At 44.7% G+C, this 24,106-nt stretch overlaps 1 protein-coding gene across 1 annotated transcript; it reads left to right on the top strand.

The window, feature by feature from the left end:
* Positions 1–2,902: 2,902 nt before the first annotated feature.
* Positions 2,903–24,065, top strand: LOC128301049 (axotactin). Its single transcript, XM_053037351.1, has 19 exons — positions 2,903–3,038; positions 3,151–3,324; positions 3,550–3,793; positions 5,818–6,037; positions 9,045–9,180; positions 13,222–13,506; positions 13,574–14,298; positions 15,246–16,111; positions 16,188–16,402; positions 16,473–16,872; positions 16,944–17,191; positions 17,257–17,688; positions 17,755–17,955; positions 19,376–19,987; positions 20,108–20,292; positions 20,474–20,761; positions 20,829–20,967; positions 21,039–21,265; positions 23,558–24,065. The coding sequence occupies exons 1-19, from the start codon at positions 2,903–2,905 to the stop codon at positions 23,987–23,989; spliced, it is 6,165 nt and encodes a 2,054-aa protein (XP_052893311.1). The 3' UTR covers positions 23,990–24,065.
* The last annotated feature ends 41 nt before the right edge of the window (positions 24,066–24,106 follow it).

The raw sequence follows: 24,106 nt of genomic DNA on the forward strand, positions 1-24,106 counted from the left end.
AAAGCTGGCAATTTCTCTGCCAGTTTTCCTTTGTTTGTTTGGAGATGCGCTGAGCGATTAGCAACCGTGTCAGGGAAGGATAAACAGCAAGGTCGCTAATTTTAAGAGAACAACCTGTACTTATATTATTTCCGAAGTACCTAAACATCACTTACAGTGGGATTTCTCTTGCTACAAAGAAGCATATTATTTTCTGTACAATCAATTTCATTACCATCGTCATAATTTTGCACATTTCGTCACCCTCACGAACCATTCTACCCAACCAGGGTGTGCTAATTTATTTACCCGTGGCTTTATGCCGCAAACAATCGTCATTCCGCTGCTTGGCGATTTGATGGTAAATATTAGATTAGACGCAGACTAAAGGCGCAAATTATTCGTTACATACTGATGCTGCTTTGCCACTTAACAGAAAGATAGAGAGAGGGAGAGAGGGATAGGCAATCTCAGACAAAAGGTCCGATTCAGCCATATTCTGCTACGCAAAATTCGATTCCGGGTGCGATTCTTGGGAGAATAGAAAATAGGAACAATTGAAACGATGCCACGCACGTTCCATTTTATGCTACGCGGTTCATCATTATTTAGGTTTTCCATTTTCTTCTTACACGGCGTGTAAATCATCACCACCGCGTGCTCGTTCGGTACGTCATCGTCCTGATCCTGTTTAATCTAGGTTCCCACACACTTACTCACACCCACTCGAGAGTAATGAGCTTTCCTAATAACTGAACTGCGGCCCCGGCTGTACGCTTGCACGCACCCACCCTGTCGTCCTTGCAAAACCGGTGCGGGAATGGGAAGATTTATGAGATTTTTCACTCACACCGTGCGTCCACATCGGTCGGTATGAAATGACGCGTTCTACACGATCGAAGCGTACACGATGATCTCTGAGTGTGGATGTGTGTATGCGCACGTTTTTTATATTAAATCGCTTTCTCTCGCTTTCGTCTTTCGAGAGGCTACATCGGCATGAGCTTCCTTCTTGGCGTCAGGTACTGGGCGTCTCCACCAAAAACATCCACAATTCGGTTCCTTCCTTGCAGGACAAATCATCCTTATTGGGGATAATTTTGAACCACGCGTGTTTTGTTCGTGTTTTGTACGTTTCGTACCTCCGTCATAAGATGATAGTAAATTAGGTAATTTGCCATGGTAATCACATTCTCACCAACCGTCGTATGCCACACAGTCGAATGGCTGGACGAAGGACGAACAATAGCAAGAAGAGCCCCATTTTTATTTTATTATTTCCACCTGAAATTAATGTGTTTGAAGTACATCAATAGAAATATTTGCTGAAACTTATCTAGGCAATAAATTAATAAAGTGGATTATTTAGTTCCTCAGCGATCACCTACCTAGACAAGGGTTTTTTTAAAGACAAAGCATTATGATAATCAAACATGGAGGCGAACTATATGAATTAAAATAACATAATATAAAATAATCTTTTTTCGAATGGGACATTGAGAAAGTCGTGGGAGCCATCATCAAACATTTTTCAAAATTGTACAAAAATATACTAACGTTAAAGGGCATTCCACAGCAAATTGCATCACACAAAAAACGCCCTAGAAAATTATGCATTAGGGGATTCCCCTTGAAATTTTAAATGAAAATAGTTAAAAGTGTTTTGTTTACATTTTTCTATTGATGAAAGTTTTCTGAAACTTCAAAAACAACACGAGTGCCCTACGATCTTCTTATACGATCGAGTTTTGTGCCACTATTGATTTTTTTTCCTTCAGTGATACGAAGCCAAGTTGCTTGAGCTTTCGGTTTGAAGGACATGGAACTCCCAAAAACCATCCTATGTAATCAGTTCAATAAATAATAATAGGCTAGTATGAAACAGACACTACGGAAGTAGTCCAAACAGGTCAAATCTTAAGCGGACATGAAGAAAAAGTTAGTTTAAATACAGAAGAAACTGAAGCCAGATGATGTACAGAACCTAATAAGTGGTGCCCTAATCGTAAGGTGCGATAGAATGGTTATGGTAATGAAGTTAATCAAAACGAATATGCCAAAACCTTACTAAAAGAGTATATTTTATTATCTTAAAATTTGGAAAGGATCGAAAAATTAGGTAATTTTATCCAACGTTTTCTCCATGATGCAAAGTGATGCTGGACACCCTTTGTTTGAACATCCAAATATTTTCGTCCTTAGTTGGAGTTTCGTCCTTAACATGGATTTTAACGATCATTAGTTTACGTAAATATACGAGCAAATCAATCAAAACGTTTCTTTTGTTTGTATAGTTGCATATCATTGTAGTTTATATTTTATATTTTGAATCTCATTCTGCAATATTTTGGCTCTAGACTGCAGTTAGATTGCAACACCAGCTATAGAGGATTTCAATTAAATTAAAATTCAATTCAATCCCTCAACATATCTCATAAACGAATCAGGCATAAACAATCAATCAAAAATTTAATTTTAAATTAAGTTTATTAAAACTTAAATGAGATGATTTGTTCGTTAACCCAAAAACTACTCCAACCTGATCCACATCACCCAAAGTTTGAAAACCCTCTGGAACCCTTCCTTTTCCAACGTTTTCCCACCACATCACGCATAGAATGCGTGTGGGAGTTCCAAATCTTTCCAACATTACATTTCCATCCAGACGCGCTATAAATATACTACCGTCTGCAGCTCACAGCGTCGAAAGTCCCGACGTACCTTCGATACCATTATTTTTACCTCCCAAAAAAAGACCTTCCCCGAAGCTGGTATTATTCCATCAGCCATAACCGTAATTTGTACCGGGAAATTTTCTACTTCATTGCTTCACGTTTTTTGTTTCTCCCTCAGTCCCATTTATAACTTTGCCATTTCTATTTCCTCTCCGCAGAAAGCATCAACAGCTTGCACGGGTAAAATAATGACCTATCATGCCGCATCAGTATTGCTTACAATTTACCTCACCTTCGCCGCCTGCCCGTACGACCGGTTTGGGATCGGACCGTGCGTCCTTGCCATACCGACCAATGCCGAACCGCCGAAGGAAATAGTCTACCGTAAGTATGCGAGCGTGTGCTGGGTGTTCGGTGGCGAGTGTGGTTTTGGTGCTTCAGCTCCGGAAGCCTGAAGATGATATATTTTCTTTCTTCTGCCCTTGCCTTCCCCCAGCCAAATGTACCGGACCGGGTGAACCGGGTCAGTGCCAAACGTTCGACTATCGGTATCGCTTCGAGCAGACGATCAACAACTGTACGCAGTTCATCTGGGGCGGATGCGGTGGCAATCTGCAGAACAATTTCGAAACGTACGAACAGTGCATGCAGCAGTGTGCTAATGAAACACGTGAGTCAAACGATGGGCCATGGATTAGACGCCATGCCGGGCGGCATCCCGTAGAGAAAGTATTCGGCTTACTTCAAAAGCTCGCTTTAACCACAATCGAAGCAAGCCGAAACGAAATGTACAAAACGGGGCGGACGAGATAGTGCAAGAACGCTCGCATCATTTGATCGATTCTGTGAGGCGATTCTAATCGAACGTTCCTTTCTTGCACCTCCTGTCCAACAGAGACGCCCCAACCACCGGTACCGCTGACGACCACCGTCGATCCGTACTCATCGAGCGTACGCACCCAAACACAGGAGGCATGGTCGCTGCATTCGTCCAGCAGTACGCTGGCCCCGGTGCCGGACGAAATGCGTGGCTCCGAGCTAACGTTCAAGGAGACGGGCTACGAGAAAACGTTCATGTTTGCCAAAAACAACACCTTCATACAGATGGACGGCGAAACCATACAGACGTTTCAGCTCAGGTAAGGCGGCATCGCCGGGTGGCGGAATGTTGATCTGCTCAGGCAGGAAGCTCGCCCAGCAAAGGCAGGATTACTTTATTGAGTGTTTGGAATTGTGTGAGATGAAAGCGGTGCTATTTCATTATTGATCCGCTGGCTCGAAGTATTTTGTGCAATAATGGTGGAATATGTTGGCAAGGATGCCAGGGCTTGGAAATTAATCTACACACCACAGTTTTGCTGTAGAAGGTATTAAATAAGCTGCTAATGAATTGAATTGAGAATTGCCTTTATATGGAACGATTTGTTGTGAGCATTGCATACTTTTAGGAGTAGAAAAAACTCTTACATTGCGAAGGCTTGTTATTTGCTACTGTGCTATAAGGACAGAGTTTGTAAATTTTATGGCATATTATGGCATCAATTGATAGAGTGTATTAGTAGTCCTCAACTCTATTGCAGCGTGCTACCCCACGGGGATTCGAGTGCAATTATGTTTATACGATGATGATATAGAGTCTATTTAACTAATTTGTTCTTAATCCTGTTGCGGGCAAATAAAAAAAGATCCTGTTCCTAGCAACTTGAGCTGCGTTAGTGACCCACAATGTAAAAGGCGAATATAGGTAGTACCCGAGATACACTATTATAGCAGACCGCTATAATCTACGTATCTTACATACGGGTACACTATATTTTATACTTGATAGCTTTAAAGTAGAGTTTCTGCTCTGTTTGTCTAGCAATTTTGATGACTTTTTATATGAAACATTGAAGAAACATCAAATAAATTTTTAGCAACGCATTAGAAGGCCTTAAAAACTTATAAATTTTGATCTCTAACTGTTAGGTTTAAATAAAAGGTACCGTGTACATCGGCGACTATCTACAGTCGACCTTTGCTGCACCAGCAAATTGGCATGTTTCTCAGTCAAAAGAAATCTCATTCAATTTAACTTTTCTTAAAGTTTTTCATTTTTTAAAACTCATATTACAAAAAAAAAACATCCATGGACAATAGTTCGCTTTAGCAAAAACAAATTTCTAAAAAATCACAAAAAAATGTGCTGCATTTGTTTAGTCGTTCCACCAAATAGTCAAAGGAATAAGTCAAGCAAAAGTCAAAGTCTTGATATTATTGTTTGTAATATTTGGCAGCCTCTTTTTTGGTTTTAATGACTTCAAAGGTTTGTTTTGAAGTAACAAGGGTTTTGATTGTTTGTGAGCCAATTTTCTCTCAGCATCCCCGTTACGCCCACTTTGAGGTCCTGTAGGATGTTGAGTGAGGTCCCATTACGAAAAACTTTGTTGTCATTATTCTTCAAAGATTCTCGCTATTGTCACAATCCAAATAACTAGCTGACCATTCATGAACGGTGATTTCTTTTGACTGCATGCCCATGCTTTTGGTTGACGCGATGCATGAATTTTGGCGTTATTCTCCTAGAAAATAGCCAAATCCAGGAGGAGAAGCTTCCAGGAGTTCACAGTAATTCTTTGAAATCATTCGTGTGGATATCCAGCATATGACATTATTAGATTAAAAATATTTGAAAATATTTCTTTTAATATTTTATGTAATTATTTATTTAGATTTTTTTAATTCGAACCTTGCCAATGCATCCAATCCCTAAATTATAAACCATCCAATGTAGCACCTGTTACGTGTATGCAAATTTCTTCCTCACGTTTATCTAGCTTGCTTCTAATGGAAGATACAAAAAAGAACTATTACATCCTTCAGATGGCTTGCTTCATCCACTGGATGCCGGCAGCACAAACCGTCACATCCTGTTTGGCGGGAAAACATCATCCCTACTTGGGCCTGTGTACTTGACGTTACTTGCCTTTCCATTCAATCTTCCGCCATCGGATTATCACAAAAAAAAATAGGAAAACAAACGATCATACGACATAGGAAAACAAAGAGCCCAACAAGGAAATTCTTACCAGCTTTCCCATCCTCCTTTTGCATTCCCACACCCATCCTGCACACTTATTGTGCTTAATTAATTTTTTTCCCTTCCTTCGCGCCCGACTTCCAGACTCTGCCGTGAGATATCGTTCCAGTTTCGGACGCGATTGCCGCATGGGCTGCTTGTGTATCACAACGTCAAGACGCCCACCGGTGTGAAGCTCGATCCGTACGCGCTGTACGTTATCGTGGAGAAGGGCCAGCTCAAGGTGGTGCACGTGTTCGGCAACCATTCGACCAGTGTCACCGTCGGCGAGGGTCTTAACCGGGACGAGTGGCACAGCGTTATGGTAAGCAATTGGGTGGAAGAAAGTTGCAACATATATCGAAAAAAATATATATAAGTACCAACCTGTCATACAACTGCTTCATCATCATCATCATCATCATCATCATCATCATCATTTTGGTGGCAGTCTTCAGCATACATCTGACTTCACTGCCCAATAGAAGCTCAGTGAAGCAAATTTGAGACACAATAGCCTGATTTGATTCGATCCATCCACCTCCACGAACCAGTATAGAAGTGAAAGAACCATAAATAGATTCTAGTCTGATCCGTAAGGATGTTGTGCTGCCTAATCTCTACAAAAGACTCGCTTTCACCTGTTTTGCTGGTTAAATCTTTAGGTACGTCAAAAATTTAGCCAACAACATCATCCAGTCCGAACGATAGAGGAAGCATCGGAAGTGAATTCGATGTGCCCCATTGCCAAACAGAATGAGAACCTCGGTATTATCCTGTTTTCTTTATTTTTTTTGCGTTAGCAACTATTCGTCTTGTCAGGCAACAAAACTATAGAGGATCCATCATGTAGGATTCAGTGGGATCATACCGTGTGAGAGAAACATATGTAATTTATACCACTAGCACAGCCACACACCATCCTCTTCATCATCATCATCATCAACCGGTATCAGATCACTAACGAGGCGGAATCGAGCTGCAAGAAGTAGGAGAATAATAATTTTCCACTGAAGTAAGAGTACAGCCACATTGGAAGGGAAATGTGTTTTTGATTGGATTTGAAGCACAACTATTTTGAATGATTTGTTAAAACCCTGCTACACCTTTCTCGGTTTTAAAAAGTTTGTTAGTTTTGTAGCAAATGAAACCTGTACAGGCAGTCCCCGAGATACGCGGATCCTCTTATAAGCAGATTCGGCGCGCATACGCGGTTTTTGGAAATTTGACAGATGAGCCAGTTTATAGCACAAAATCTAATCAAAAAGGTGCAAAATTGGTGTAAAATCCTTTTTTTTGTCGTATAAAACATTTCTTCTAACTTATTTTAATGTAATCTTTCGCCACGCTCTGGTGGACTGGTCACGTCATGAAAATGACACCGGACGCCACATGGCGAGAGTGCCTGTTGTAGGACCGGATTCATTCGTCTAGAAAGGATTACTCTCCGGTTCCATCACTGGAGGTGGTCTGTTAACAAGCGACAAATCTGAGATGACTGATGTCTGGTTATTTACAGTCGGTCTATTATTCAATTTTTATCATCATCCATAAAGTAATTGGATTATATACAAAATTTTGCAAAAAAAAAACCTAAGCAACCATCTCTCGTCGCACCTAACAAACTTTAGTATTCTGAGTGCACTAAATAATAGGATCTCATTGATTAATGAACACAACGTTGAAAATCATTCACAATTCAACGATCAGGCGGTCGCCTAGGGCCTCGCCTTGTTGAGGGCCCCAAAAAATTTGTGCCGATCGTGCGATGTTTGGAAATTTAACAGTTCTGAAATTTAACAGTAACAAAATCAATTGTTCTAAAATCCATACGGTTGGAGATCCTCACCGCGAAATCGTTGATCTAAACTAAGGCCTAAGGATCTAAAAATCGCCTGATTCAGTGAATAAATTAATAATAGCTATAATAGCGTATCTCGGGGACTGCCTGTACCTGTCTGTAGGTTTCTAACTATGCGATTTAAAACTGAAGCCACCTGCAAAATAGTTGATACACCGACTACATCTACTAAAGCTCCCACGGAAGCTCCCAACCAAGGGCAAGGGTCGAACTTCCTCCAAAACCGCACTGACACTGAAAGGTGATAATGAAATTCCGGCTCCAGTAGTGGCAACCTGTCATCCATCCAGCCTGAAGCGGCTTCCTGTGGGTTTTGTGTGACCGTACATGGGACGAAACCACAGTTTCTCAAGCACTCCCAAGCAATAGCAGCATCCACCGTGGGATCGGGCTCGGGGGTTTGTGTGCGGATTTTTTTTTCGTTTGTTTCCTCACCCGCAAAGCTTTGAAGGTGAGAGGAAAAATACATCTCCCCAGACACACCGAACTCGTTGTCGTGTGGATACGTTTGCGTGCCATGTCTTGTTGGCCGTGTTGCTTTTTGCTTCAATCCAAAAAGGCATCCCTTATCATTCATCCATCACGAAAGGCGGACGAAAGTTGTTTTGCTGTTTACCAGACCAGCCTATTATGCTGCTGTGCCTCTGATACACCTACCTATAGCGAGCGTGCAGGCGAACACGTTCTGCGAAGGATTTAACTGTACGCGGAATTCGCATCCTTTCAGTCTCACTTGAGACAGACGCTTCACGTATGAGCGCGCTGGTTTGTTATGTGAAATATTGAAAGGCACAGACATTGAATGGGTATAGCGAGCAGCGTCGAGCATGTCGCTACATATACAAGTGGAAGGATGGACAAAAGTTATAGCGGTAAAAATAACACAATTTGAAGGATGTGTGCACTTTGAAACACACTGTGTGAAAAGAGTTTTCTTGTCCAGCAACTCTCTATTTATCTAAGTCTTACGGTACCGTAATGCGTGTGATAAGCAAACGCACGGTAAAGCATAATGATGAGCTATTCATGATGGTTGTAAAGAGGTAATTTCATCATTAAAATTACACGGCAAGGGGCAATTTGTGAAACAATTTCTGCATACGTTTTGTTTATGTTTTGTCAAAAAAAAACTCGCCTCAAAGTATGCAATACGTCATACAAAATGTTCCTAGCTTGTTAGCAAATGGAACGATTTCTTACTTCTTTCCCCAATCTAAACAAACTTCATGGAAAGGAAAGTGATCCGTCTGCGCTCGATCGCTAATGGCACCATAATGATGACGAAACCGGTACCCGTTGGATCTCTCCCGAAAAACACCTCAATCAAATCCGCATCATCACAACATCCCGGTTCCGCATCCAGCAGTGGTGAAGGGCACTCGTAATTAGCCGCGCACATTCGCCATCTTGCTGAAAGTTGTTTTCTTTTTAAGACTCTCACACTCTCGCCTCTCTTTTCCCTTTAACGCAGGTACGGATCGATGTGCACGGTGCCCGGCTGATAGCCCGTGTCGACAACAACAAGGAGGAGGTGTACCTAAAGGGATTAAATCACGAAACCAATTACGGCGTATCCATCAATCTGATGTCGGTTGTGCTGGTTGGTGGTGAGTAGTGCACGTTATGATTGCCGCGCCTTCAAAGTCACGCGAAAGAACTCTGGCGTCACATCAGAACTGTCTTCCCTGGCCGGAACAACGCGCCCGGGACGAGAGGGATGTGGTTGGGGGCCGGGATTTTGGTTGATTCTGACAGATTTCCAAACCGCGAAACCGATCGTTAAGGAAAATCGTTAAGCTGGAAGTTTCGGTTGCTTCGCCACATGCTGCATGACAGGCCGACAGGGAACGTTGACGGACGGACGTAGTAACCGACACATGAGTCGAGGATTATTTGCCTGCTGAATGAAACGTTCGTTAAAGTAGCTTATTTTCCTCCACACACACACATGGATGTATTATTTTTTTTCACGAAGGAAACCGCACATCACTGACGGTTAAATGAACTGACTGGATGTGGGTAGCATAATTATTTCATGCGAAGGTAAAACCGTTTTTCACTAACGCTAATGCATGTCGAGTGTGTCAATTCCAGTGGAATGCGTGGAAAGACTTACGAAACGAGTGATAAGGTTTTATACAGGAGAAAAACATTTTTAAATTTGGTATATTTTCCGATACAGTTCAATTCGGAGAAATAAATACAAGAATTTACTCTTGAGTGATGATGGATACATAAAAATGTTAATTTTTCATCCAGATTGCGTGAATCTAGGCGTTTTGAACTTGCTTCACATAGTATGCTATTTGCTTGACAAATCGCCCGAAGTTATGCATTTTGCATAGCAAATATTTTTTTGTATGGAATTGCTGTCAATCAGAGATTATCAGCTTCCAAGAAGACTGACATGCTTAAAAATACAGTACTTCCTCTGATCCACATCAGAGCTCGGATCAGATCACGAGCGTGTCGAGATCTCAACTGACCAGAGACTGACACTTGATAATCCACCACAAAGCGACGAAGCTTTAAAGTTTAAATTCTACTGAATAAATATACTCTTAGAGCATTTGGAAGACTGAAATAATGGAGCTGCAGAAGGACTGAATAGATAAATCGAATTTCTGTAAAACCATTAGCTGGACCTGCAGCCTAAGTTTTGCGCCGCTTTAAGCACACACTACCCCTCGCGCCGGTGAACTTTATTTTATTCAATGAACCGAAACCAAAACATCCGGTTCCCACCCTTACTCCATCTTACCGGAAACTTTCAAAAGAATACTTACACAAACTTTCCCAACAACAATTGATACAATGCAAATGAACTAACCACCGCTAGCCACTAGTTCGGTTGGGCAAAAACTTGCTCCTTGCTCTCCTTTCGAGAACACCACTCATCAACCCGGTGAGTAAAGATTTATGTGGCAACTCCCCTCAAAACAATACCAATTGAACCCATCGACAATCGCCTTTTCAATGAACCGTTTGGCGCACTGCATGGCGGAGCTCAGAATGACCGAAACTGTTACTTATTGTTTATGGCTTCCGACTTCTCACCTCACCGCAGCCAGCCATCGCATGTCGTCCTGCTACGTTCTCACCGTACGCCAAACAGTAAGCATAACTGGACCGTTGGACTAACTTTTCGATCTGGACCCCACATGTGTCCATTAAAATTAATTTTCTCTCAACCATATCTACCCGTCCCCCTCATACTGGACTCACTGGAGGAAAGTTTCTCAAGAGAGATTAGAATAAACTTCCGTCGTTCCAATAAAAACGTCACCAGACCTAGGTTTCGTACGCCGTAGCAACGCTATCGCGCTGGTCACATACCTGCTAACATGGTTTCCACTTCCACTTCCTCATTCCCTGGCATTCCCAATAACGAAGTTGACCTCACCGGACGCAAACGTACCGAGCACGTGCGAACAATCTCACACACACACACATGCCCATACACACAAACCATTGTTCAATATTGTGTTTGGCAACGATTAATTCAAATCATCACTTTGGCCACGCTGTGTACACGGGCACGACGGACGGCATTAGTTTAGTAGCATGCTAGCAGTTACCTCTGGGGAAAACTTCCGTGCTGGGTTAAATGCTGTTGAGTTCTTTCAGGGTAGCCAAAACTTTACGTTGTACCGTGAATGGCAGAGTACTTGCCTAATTGCCAGCAATGCAGCAACCCGCTTTTTTGTATTCAATTCTTATAGCCGTTGGGAAGCGTTCCAGGAAGTAGAATTCCTCGAAGTCTAATTAGTGACTTATATAACGTTCAAAATGAGTAAACATGTAGATAACCTTACGAAGAACGCGCAATACATACTTTTAGGCGTATTTGTGAAAATAAAACCCCTAAAGTTATGCAATTTTCAAGTCAAAATCAACTTTCTGTAGTGATAAAATCCTTTCTCGCTACTTTTATTATATCAAATCTGTAAATTAAATTCGAATGCATTCGATGCATTAAAGAAAACCTATGCTGCAACGTTCGAAAAAGAAATATGCTTCTAGACATATTTTTTGAAAATAAAACCCCTAAAGTTATGCAATTTGCTAGTCAAAATCAACTTTCTATAAATAGAGGTTCTATAGAGGTTATAAAATCCTCTCTCGCTACTTTTATTATATTAAATTTATAAATTTAAATTTTTTTTATTAAATTTATTAATTAAATTCGAATGTTTTCGATGCACTAAAGAAAACCTATGCTGCAACGTTCGAAGAAGACATTTGCTTCAAGACATATTTGTGAGAATAAAACTCCTAAAGTTATGCAATTTGCTAGTCAAAATCAACTTTCTGTAGTAATGAAATCCTCTCGCGGTACTTTTATTATAACAAATCTGGTAATTAAATTCGAATGCATATTCGATACACATGTTGCAATCAAAACGGAAATCACCGCTATCAAGGCATTAATTTAAGACAACCAATATAGCTTCGGCCTTAAAGCAGAGCCAATGTATCCATTTCCTGTTCCATGCTCCAGAGAGCAGAAGCAAGCCTGACATCGCGTAAACTCCCCCCCCATTCTCGAAACGCCCGGTTCCAGTTCCGAAAAGCCTTTAGCATGCTCGACAACCTTCAACGGCTCATCCATCTCGGCAGGAAAGCTTCCGCTTGTCCCCAATGTTGTCCCCCGCAACCCCAACCGGATAATCCTATCCCAAACACGGGTTTCCCCCGGGTTTCGTTTGGGCAAAAGGCCAACACGCGGGATTGAACCTCGTCTGTCTCGCACCGCTTGCAACCAGTACCAGACAAACAAGCAACAACAAAAAACACCTCCCTCACACCATCCCACCATACGAAAATGGGGCAGGAAAGGCCGCCGAAATGGAAAGAGTTTCCAGGGAGAAAAGCGTCCTTAATCTTCGATAAGATTGATGGTGACGGTTATGTGTTGTGTTACGGCGCAATCGGTGAAAGGGCACCGCGTGCGTAGGTTTCGAGGCCAAAAACTTTGTCGACCAATGTCGACCGACAAAACACTGATACGATTTTCACGCGCCAAACGATAAATGAGTGTGATTAGGGAAGGGCGCAGCAAGTGTGGCTGCCGGGTTTTTCCGGCACTTCTGCCCCGAACCCACGAAATGGGCAATGCCGGGGCCAGTACAAATGATTTGTGGCTTGCGTAATGATGTGTTTAGTATGTGCGCTCGTGTGTGAATGGTTGAAAGTACTGCTCGTATTGCAGAGAGAGAAATTGGCTTATTTCTTTCGGCGTTTTCCGGTACGCTCGGTGAGCAACCGATTTGTCAATCGGTGTTTCGATCTTAATGCGTGGCTGGGTTTGCTACGCAGGCAAGGAACACCAGGCATATTCCGTAAGACACGCACGAAAGCAAATGTTGCCATTTTAAACCAAAAATGGTAATGTCGATAAAAAGTTCACAATTGAAGATCGCTTCAACAAGAAATAATAAACAAATATATATAGCATCCTCATGTTTAATCAAACAGATGAAGAAGTGTCAAGTTCTTAAAGAATTTCCATTTCCTCCCTTTGACATTGCGGACAGAAACTAATGCTTAATTAACTCGCGAATGTCAAGATAAGAGCGACATCACACGCCTATGACAAGTGACCCATCTTTTCCCATCTTTTCCCATCATTCCCTTGCCATTCTCAGGGCTCAGCTCGGAAGAAAAACTGCATGGTGTAAAGTACATCATTGAGTCATTTGTCGGCTGCATACGGAATGTGGTGCTGAGCTCGGGCAAGGCAGCCTCGGACCTGCTCCCAATAACGCCACTCATCGCGACCAAGCACGAAAACGTGAAGGAAGGCTGCCGGAACAAATGTCACTCGCGGCAGAATCTCTGCTTCACCGGTTCGCGATGCATTAATCACTACTATGACATATCGTGCGATTGCTTCGGTACCCGATACGAGGGCGAACACTGTGACATCTACAGTAAGTATCTAGCGAGCGTTTCTCCCCTGTCACTCCTCTAACACTCTCGACACTCGGACACTTTCAGCTGCGACAGTATTAACGCTGCGAGGATCGAGCTACGTGTCGTACAGGATCTACGACTGGAAGGATCGAGTCCACTCCCCACTGACCCGGATCAGCATGATGTTCAAGACGAACTACGACGATTCGGCTCTGTTCTACGCGAGTGGTGAATCACTGAAACCGCAGTACATTGCGGCCTCCATCAAGAACCATTCGGCGTACATTGAGCTCGACTTTGGCGATGGTGTGATGAGCGCTACATTGGGCCAAGACCTTACACGCCACTACTGGCATAATCTCACTATTCTCCACGAGCACGATAAGGTCATCGCCATCCTGGACGATCACGTACGCGTTCTGGACCTGTTGGGCCCAATCCACAACCTGCTGTTCGATCCGGAAATCTACTTCTGCGGTGGTCCGAACCTAAGCAAGCGGAAGGGTTTGGCATCGAGCAACAACTTTGTCGGTTCGCTCAAGTACGTCTTCTACAACGACGTTTCGGTGCTGTTCGAGCTGAAGAAGGGCAACCCGAAGGTCCACTACATTGGCGTGCTGGAGGAAGAGTTCTTCGAGGCGAACGTCGAGGTGATTCCGATCACCTTCTCGTACGCGAAATCACACATCTGGTGGCCGATGAACAATCCCGACACGCTGTCGCTTAAGTTTGACTTCAAGAGCAGCAAGGCAACGGCGGTGCTGGCGTACAGTGAGGTGAAAACCAGCGAGGGCCACGGATTCTGGGAGGTGAGTGTGAAGAAAGAGAGCGGTTTTATTGTTTTGCAGGAAATTAAAATGAAAAAAAAGACCACAAGAATGTAGGGAATGAAAATTCCACACCCACACGCAACACATGTTTGGGCATCTCCGTTAAAACCACAGCCATGTACTCCCTCTGACGGGGTTTCACACCCCACCCCGGAATGGATCCAATAGCAACCAGGAATTTAGGGTCTGCCCTGCTATCTCACCCAAAAATCTCAGCTTGCAAATGGCGGAAGATTGGCAAAAGCTGTCCACCCACTGGGCCGGGTGGGGTGGGGAAAAAGAAAAACCAGGACAGCCCAGACAGAAATCCCCCTCCCGAAAGGAGCACACGCTTGTGGTACTGCGGTAAGATGATCACGTCACACTCATGCGTGATTGCATGTGATAATGTTCGCATACCAAACGAAGGGCCTATGGATGGGCCTACCACGGGTGACCGACCTGCTGCTCTTTCTGCTGTCTACCGACACCGACACTACCAAGAATCGAAAGTCTGGGGTACGGTTTAACCGACGGATGGATATTGCATATATACCACCCGAGAGCCTCGGTAAGCGTGTCATGTTCCTTTTTGCTCGCACCGTAGGTGGTAATCGAAACCCTTTTTACGGGCAATAAGTTGTTTCGAGTTTTGGGCAGAAGTTTTTTAATATCCGAGCATGTATTTCTTCAAGTACTGCGCACTGCGGAGGGTGTGAAGCCTTTACAAGCCTTGTTGGGGTGAAAATTAGAAATTTTTGAGTGTTTTCATGCGGTGACCGGGGGGATTTTGTTTCAAGAATTCATTTAAGGGTTGAAAATCATTTTAATATGTAACCGAAGAAGCGTAAGATGTTGGAGTTGTTGGGTTTAACTTGAAATCTCTTCAAGGCAAGCTCTGTATTTAATTGACCATTAATTGTCGTACTTTTCCTATAATTTTACAGCTACGTTTGGCAACCGATCGGCTAAGCTTTGACCTCTGTCCGGACGTGAAGAGCAACGTCACGCACACCACGTACATTCGCATTGAAAATCCAACCTCGTGGCATTCGATCCAGCTCACGTACGAGCGCAACGACATCAAGTTCGTCGTCGACTATCGGCACTCGGTAACGCAAATGTACGGACTCTCCTTCAACATCGGCGATAAGCTCATCATCGGTAGCAGCCTGAAGGCGGCCGCATCCGGTCTGGTCGGGTGTTTGCGCGATCTTAAAATCAACGGGCTAGAAATCGAACCGCGATATCTCGTGAAAAGCGAACGTGTGGTCGGTGACGTTTCGCTGGACAACTGCAAATACGTCGATCCGTGCAAGAAACCGAACACCTGCGAGCATGGTGGCAAATGTGCGGTAAAGGATGATGGTATCATCTGCGATTGCAAGGACACGGGATACATCGGGAAGAACTGCCACTTTACAAAGTTCCGCAAAACGTGCGAAGAGTTGGCACTGCTCGGTTACTCCAAATCGGACGTCTACTCGATCGACATTGACGGCAATGGGGTGTTCCCACCGGCGAGGGTCAAGTGTGACTTCCAGAGTTTGGCGAACGCAACCAAAACGATTGTCGAACATAACCTACCGTCCCAGGTTGATGTCCGCTCGGCATCGGATGAGGATTTCAGCTTCAACATTCAGTACCGGGAGTTTAGTGCGGAGATGCTGCAGGAGCTCATATCGCACTCGCTTTACTGCACGCAGTACATCAAGTACGATTGCATTAAGGCGCCGCTAGAGTTGCATTCTTCAACTTGGTTTAAATCGTCCAGCAATAACAACACGGTCGATTCCCTCGGGGAAGTTAAAAGGTAACATAAAGAGGGGGTTTTGTTGTAAGAACTGTACTAACATTACCGCTTGTTCTAATATTCCAATGTCAAACAGAGGTACGTGTCCTTGTACGATCAGTAAGAACTGCGAAGATGACAACCATTCCTGTAACTGCGACGCGAACCTTAATCGATGGCTCTCGGACGAAGGATACTACAAGGAGCCACCGAATCTTGGCATAACGCAGATGTACTTCCTGCAGCAGAAGAATCTAGACGAGGAGTCCCAGGGACGGGTCACACTCGGTCCGCTAGAATGTGTCGAAACAAGTGAGTTACAACGGTGAAAGGAATCCATTTTCGGACTTTATTCCCATCCCTTTTTTCCCACCCCACACAGATACCCAAAAGTATGTCGTGACATTCACCACGTCCCAGTCATACATTGAGGTTCCTGGCTGGCGCAAAGGTGACATTGCGTTCTCGTTCCGTACGACCGGTGAAAAGGCGATTCTGCTCTTCCAACCACCGATACGGTCCAACTATCCCTCGTTCATGGTGGCACTGACCGGGGACTATCAGTTGACGTTTAACTTCACACTGAACACTGGCACACCGAAGACGCTCGTGATCGACACGAACCGGAAGCTGAATGGTGGCGAATGGCACAAGATTTGGATCGATTACAATGAACATCACGTACGGTTTATGATCAACACCGATACACGCATGGTCGATCTGCAGCCCGAGGAAGAGTTTGGTCCTTTCGAGGGCAGCATGTTCATTGGAGGTGCTCCCACGTAAGTACTTTTAGCTGTAAGAAGTTTATACGTCATGAATAACTCTCTACATTACTGGTCTGGTTTTGTAGAGAAATCTCCAAGAAGTACACCGTGAAGCAGGGACTGATCGGTTGTTTCCGTGGGCTCGTCGTGAACGGGGAAATTCTTGACATCTACAGCTTTATGTCCGTGCACCTGTCCGAGATCATTAAAGACTGCAAACCGTCCTGTGTTCCGAATCCGTGCAAGAATGGTGCTTACTGTAGGGAACTCTGGAGCACGTTTGAGTGTGTGTGCCAGAACCGTTGGGCACACCTAGGACAGCACTGTGAGACGAGTAAGTATCACTAATGATGCGTTGTTGCGTAGTTTGGTACTAATAGCATACACTCCACTTTACAGACATCAACGAAGATGCACTAACGTTCATCAGCCGAGAGTCGTACCTGAAGCGTAACTATCTATCCGATCCCGAGGACATGCGCGACGAACGGGAGAAACTACGAGCGATACTGAACTCCTCGCTGCTGGTAAACCTCCGCACCTATGACAGACATGCGTTCGTGCTGTACGCAAACGATCACTACAATAATTTCATTCATCTGTATCTGACCAACCGGAGTGAGGTCGTTTATCTGTACAACTATGGCAGTGACATTGTCAATCTCACTATCGAGCACAGCGAACTGCACAATGCACGAAGCATTCAGGTGGCAGTGATACGTACCGATTCCAACACGACGCTGTACGTTAATGAAAAGAACGTCACGGTGGAGCGTGGATTCCTGCTGCTCGATGAGTATTCCAACAAACCCTGGACGAACCCGGAACTCGGTAGGACCAATCGGAGTTGATTGCGTGAACAATAATAATGTACCAATTTGTTTTCTTTTATATTAGAGGTTCTGTCTCCACATCGACCACCGGCACCTCCGACGGAATACTTCCAGTTTAACATCGGTGGGTACGATCCGGCGAACTTACTGCGCCCAAATCAGGACACGGCAGAGCTGGAGGGTTACATTGGATGTATCAGGGGGCTCAAGATAGGGGAGAATCTGATCTCCTTGCGTGAAATGGCCACCCAGAACAATGCCCATGGTGAGTAGGTTGGGATGAATAAATGGATTTAAAATATATTTCATTTCGATAGAGTTAAAGAGGGACACCAATGCTAAATTCCGGGATCTGTTTCGGAATTCCTGGAAAATTGATCTAAACTGGTCTGATGTCTAAAGCTGATGTTTCCTTGTCTTTATCGATACAACAACCTCAAGTGACCTTGCCATTCCTGACATTCGTTGGCCTTATTTACCCGTAGTTAGATAATCAATTCTTCAGATTCAGATTGTGTGAAGACCATAGACGCTGACAAATACACCACCAGACCACCGCAGTTGAGGGTGTTTAGCGTCGTTTAGCACTCTTTGAGAATCGTTTTAAACAATTTTGACACGGCGTTGACAGGGTTCGGCAATTAATGAAAGACTTAAAAGGGCTTAAAAATTAGGGTCTCTACGCCATAGAGCAGAGACTCATCTGAGGATGATCAGTAGCGAGGGTCATATATGATAATGATTAGATCTTCATTTCATTATTCATTCAATGAAAGGTCTGCATGGAGCGACCTTAAGTCTAATAACTATCGTAGCAAGGCAATGCAAAGGACCTATTACCAACAAATTTAGCGAGTGGTCAACTTTTTAAGAGATCTCTGCACCCTAGCGACACGATTAATGTGGATCATAGACGGGGGAGATAAGATCACCGAACAATATTCCGTATATCTTTGACCAGTGATGAGGATAGACTCCTCATATAGGACTAATAATACTTAAAATCATGTTAATTAGAGAATTAGTGTGGGAATAGTAGGGGAATTCGTTAAGGCATTTGTGCAGAACCTCAATAATATACATAATTATCTTCTTATCCTCCAATCGTAAGAATTAAATCGTCGAATTGAAATGAGTGAGCGAACTAAACGAGTTAACGTTACTACTCATTTGGACTCATTTGTACAATTTCAAGAACCTTGGGATTCTCTTTTGGGTTTTCTACATTATTTTCATTCTGATTCGACGATAAATTCAAAGCTTGTTACCATTATCACTTGTTATTATTGTTATAGAAAATATCAAAGAGTTTAAATATTTTGAAGTATTGAGTATAATACGAATACGAATTAAATTAACTCACTTTGCCACTGTGAGCTAAAAATGTTTCAAGATTTATATTTGACGAATGGGTTGAAAAGCCGGTGCGTATACATATACTTTGTAAAGTTATGCATGTTTTCATAAAAAAGATGGCTCATATGTTACGAAACTCATCCGCCACCGTGACCCCAATACCATTTTAACCCAAAATACCAATTTACACAGAACGTGGGCTGTTGCAAAACGCTGGACGTACTGTGGCGCGTTTCAATGTCCCTGTCCAGTAGCACGTGAAATGCATCTAACAAGTCAATCCACATTCGCTTACGCTTTTTGTACCGTTGCTTCATTTCCTTTTGCAGTTACCGAGGGCGTGCTGAACGGTTGCCAGATGAAGTGTGACGCTGAGCCGTGCAAAAACGGTGGCATCTGCACGGAGAACTTCGTGCGGCAGGAAAGTACCTGCAACTGTGAGCATACGAGCTTCCTCGGTGAGTTCTGCTCGGAGGAAAAGGGTGCCAGCTTTAGCGGTGAGGCCACGTTGCTGCGTCGGCTGGCGCTGGCCGAGAGTGTCGGGGCCGTGCGGTTACAGCTTGCCTTCTCCAGCCACGATATGCGCCGGGCGAACCGGGTAATGCTGCTGCTTCAGTCACGCAACGACCGTAGCTACTATCTGATGGTGGCCATTACCGCCGAGAACCATCTGTACATCGAGGAGGACCGGGAGGGTGCGACGTACGCGGCACGCATCGAGGGCAACTTTATGGATGATGCGCGCCATTCGGTGTACTACACGCGGCACGGTGACGCTGCATCGTTGCTGGTCGACCGGGTACTGATTCCGATCAAGACCGTACCGAATAAGCCGCTCGTGCCGGTGTCGGATCCCGGTGCCAATCACGTTCAGATCGGTGGCGTTAATACGACCGATCCACGGTTCGCGGTGTACAAAAGCTACGATGGCTGTCTGTCGAGTGAGTAAAGGCGGGGGGAGGGAGGCTGCACACAAATTGCAAATGCCATAAACCGGGGGGGGCAAGCAATGGCAGGGAGCGGCACACTAATCTGGCGTATCCATTTCGGGCCTTTTGTAGATATCTTCATCCAGGTCAATAATGAAACGATGAAACCGCTGGAGGAGTACATGCTGTTCACCAAGAGCGAAGCGGAAACCATTACCGTCATCAACTCGCAGGGCGTACGGTCCGCACAGTGCAAGCAGTTCGATGTCATCCAGAAGCTGACGCCTTTCAACGAACCGGCACTCAACATGACTTCGGTAGGTTTCGTCTGGGTTTTGCCCGTATCGAGTCACGTTCTCCTACGCTGAGGGACTGAGGGTTTTTCGCCATCCGGACATCCACTCAATATCCTCTGTATGATTACAATTTTTTTTCTCTTTCTCTGATATATGCTATCCCCTACCTCACTTTGGGAACTCTCGCGTGTGTGGGGAGCAGATTATCGATAAGAACTGGGTCGTCGATGCACCAACACGCGTACCGTACAAAGCGGTCTACTTTGACCCGTCCACCAAGGAGGAAAAAACGCAAGTTGTGTTCATAACGCTAACGGCCATCTTTGTTATCATCGTCGTGTGCTGTTTGATTGAGGTGTACCGTACCGACCGGGAGTACCGCAAGCGAATCGAACGTCAGACGGACGAGGACATTATCTGGTCAAAGGAGCAGGCAGCTAAAATGCAAAACGAATCAACGACGAATGTCAAAGGATTCGCGTACAAATCGGTTAGAGCAGTGTTGCTTTGTCGCTAGCGAGGCTGTGTTTAATTAACTTTGAAGCTTACCATTTTAGATCCCGGGCGACGAGAAGAAGGATAACGGCACGAAACCATTGGTGGGCATACTGAAGAATGGCAATGTGATGGCACCGTCGGAAAAGCCCCCGGTGGAAGCAACACCGGCCAGCAATACGGAAACTGGTGGTATTCGTGGTAGGTTCTTGTTGGAGCAATGAATAAATTCCATCATTCGTTAATACTTATCTTGATTTGCGCCCTCACAGACAGTCAACTGCTGGATCACGAGCTGCAGTGGGAATCCTTGGTGGCGGAAGAGCACGAATCACTGCTGAAACAGGATCCCACCAAAGAGTCGCGCGTGGCGAACGGTGCGAGCAATGGGGACGGTCCACGGAATCGTATCGCCAACGGTAATCACCGCGTGACCGATCTCGATCACGACCCGTCCGCACCGGATGAGAACGAGGACAGCGAGCTAACCGATAACCCGGTAAGCATACAGGCGTTGGCACCGCTCAGCTCGATCAGCGAGGTCACCCTTAACAAGCTCGATCTTGGCGACTTACAGCTGCATCCTAGCGATGAGTTTAGTGTCTAAACCACTCTGCACACTATCTGCACACTATCTGCACAATGCTGCTGTTGTTTGTAGAACCTGTTTGTAGCGGATTCCTTTGATCATCCCTTTCCATCAACAAAATTTTTGCATCCATCCAGACACATCCAGATTACGATCCTTGTCGCACCGATTAGGAAGAACCTCCACCCTCTTTTTGGCTCACCCATTAATTTACCATCCCTTTCTTTAACCTTTAGTGTCCCTGTTGGTACAATTTGAAACGGACAGAAGCATACACTAACCCAACAATATGCACGCCCTCTACATTAAAACACACAAAACTAACAAACCTTCCAAAAGTAACCCCTCTCAAGTAGGCATTGCATCTCTCGATAGCAACTCCGTGTGCACGTACCCAGGTGCTTGTAGTGTACTTATTTATTCATGTTACCAAAGGCCCCAGCGCACAAAGGCCTCCCGCGCTGCTGAGTGTTTTTTCCATACGTGTTATTCTAGTCCGAAGTGCCGGCACAGTGAAATAAAACCTTGGGGAAAAAGTTGTCTAGAAGTCTATGAAAACAAGCGTGATTTTGTCTGTTGTTTGTTGTACGCGTGTTGCATGCGTGGCTACTGCGTGTTTCTTTCCGGTAGGACGAAATGGATAACATACGCGTAACTCGCACTGATTCGTTATGTTCGCATGCTTTGATGTTGTGCTCCTTCCTGTCAGTCCATCGAATGTTCTGGTGATGTGCATGAGCGAAGAATGTTCCAGTTTAGCAAAGTAAGTTTAGCAAATGAAATAGTTTAACAAGGTTAATCGGAGTGCAAACCTGATATAGCTTAACACCCTCCTGGGAGGTAGATCAGATGGTAACCACGCTCTATATCTAGTCTAATCACACCCAATTACCGGAGCTACATCGTGTCTACTGTGACGCGTGTGTGCTCCTGCCGACGAAGCAATCCGACTCTTATTATCTATTTCATTTGCTACCCGTCTTCTGTTTCTTCCCCGCATCAAACAACGAGAATGCCCCTGCCAGTACCGAGCTATGAAGGAACTAATTACCCGCGTTGGGGGACCCTGGCTGCCCATGGTTCTCTGCAAACCGTCCCCGCCTCGTTTCTTCTCTCCCCCAAATGTCTTCAACAGGTGAAAGTTAGCTTTGCTAAAACCACCACCATAGTCAATTCTCACTCACCCGGCACACGGAAACCACCGCCGAAGCTGATACTGGCCCACCCAACGGAACCGGGCGATGGACCGGCGACCCCGATTGGACCGCTGCCGGTCACCATGATGACATCGACACCGCTCACCAACGGGCTGCGGTCGCGTGGTCCACGGCAAGTGTCCTGGGGTCCACCACCACCACCGGCACTGATTAGCGCGAATCCCTTACCGTTTAAAATCGATGAAACTCCGGAATCGCCGGCGTAGACGCCTTGAACGTTGACTTCTGGGGACAAAGAATAGGATATCTGTGCTATCCGTTGTGTGTATGTTTCTGTAAGCGCGCGTGTTTCCGTGTGTGTGTATGTGATACGGTTTGTATGTATGTTGTTTGTATGTACGGTTGGGCTCTCTCTATTTTACTGTATCTCACGAAAAAAGCTGTTGTGTGCTTGCCGAAAGTGTGTTGTGTATACAAAATGGTGGTAGCTATGGGCAACGAGCTAGGTTAAGTAGCCATCTTTTAGCATCTCTCCTCAGCACCAGGTTCGTCGACTCCTTTGATCGTTAGTGTTCGACTACTTTCGATCACAACGAGGTACGAATGTCAACTTACAATTAGTTTTGTTTTTGGTTATTTGTCCTTTTGCAAAATTATTTATCTATTTCTGTGCTGTTAGTTTAATACTGAAGTGACTTTCTGACTGCGTTAACAAATAAATGATACCTTCCATCGTGTAAGCCAAAATAGCTCGTTGCCTTCAGTGTCGTGTACAATTGTTATCGCTTCCCTTACATTTGGCTCTAAGGGTTCGGTGTAACTAAAACGAAAGGACGTCAACACGCGCTATCGCACAATATCTAGTCGTGTTTTACATCCAAGGAATTTAGACATTGGTTCACGAAATAGATCCTTCACTCTTCAATTAGACCTCAAACATCACCATCACTCATGTAATCGTTCAAATATCGAAGCCCTATCAGCCGCGACTAGAGTACGATACGCATTTCTCATCCCGCTCATGTGCTCACCACACCTTGTCTAGGATGGAGTAGTACGCTCACAGCTGGCACCGCACACGGTCCGTCCGGATCACAACGTTTCCTTCGCTTCTGCCATACCCACCACTTCGGAGGACGTAGTGCTTGCGTGTAATGCTTCCGCTGATGATGATTATGATGAAGGTGCCGCCGCTGGTAGAGTGGTTACCCCAGCGTGTACTCATGCTTGTCAGCTCGATATTGCAGGTGCAGACGACAGCGACGGCCGACGGGAAGCCCCACTAAAGCCGAAACCATCCTTCCGTTACAAGTACCGGAAGCAGGCACCGATCTATCTCGGACCCGATCGGCGCCAGTTTGCCAATCCGATCAGCTATCTCGGTGGACCGCGGTATGAGCTTACCAAGCGCGGTTCGGTCGCTTCTAGTCAGGGTGATAGCGTCACTAGCCTCAATTCGATCATGTCCTTAGATTAGCAGCGCTCATGACAGCAGGTGGGTTCCTTTGCGTTCATCAAGGCGAACTAGTCGCCGAAAAAGGAAAGAGCAAATAAAGCAGATTAATACTTAACAACTCCGTCTCGCATTACACTA

The sequence above is a fragment of the Anopheles moucheti genome, chromosome 3, assembly GCF_943734755.1.
Source record: "Anopheles moucheti chromosome 3, idAnoMoucSN_F20_07, whole genome shotgun sequence".
Lineage (NCBI taxonomy): Eukaryota > Metazoa > Arthropoda > Insecta > Diptera > Culicidae > Anopheles > Anopheles moucheti.

Coding starts and splice junctions, on each gene's coding strand:
- LOC128301049 (XM_053037351.1), top strand. CDS start 2,903: ATGACCTATCATGCCGCATCAGTATTGCTTACAATTTACCTCACCTTC. Junction 9,181..13,221: donor GTCGGTTGTGCTGGTTGGTG/GTGAGTAGTGCA, acceptor TGCCATTCTCAG/GGCTCAGCTCGGAAGAAAAA. Junction 17,956..19,375: donor CACCCAGAACAATGCCCATG/GTGAGTAGGTTG, acceptor TTCCTTTTGCAG/TTACCGAGGGCGTGCTGAAC.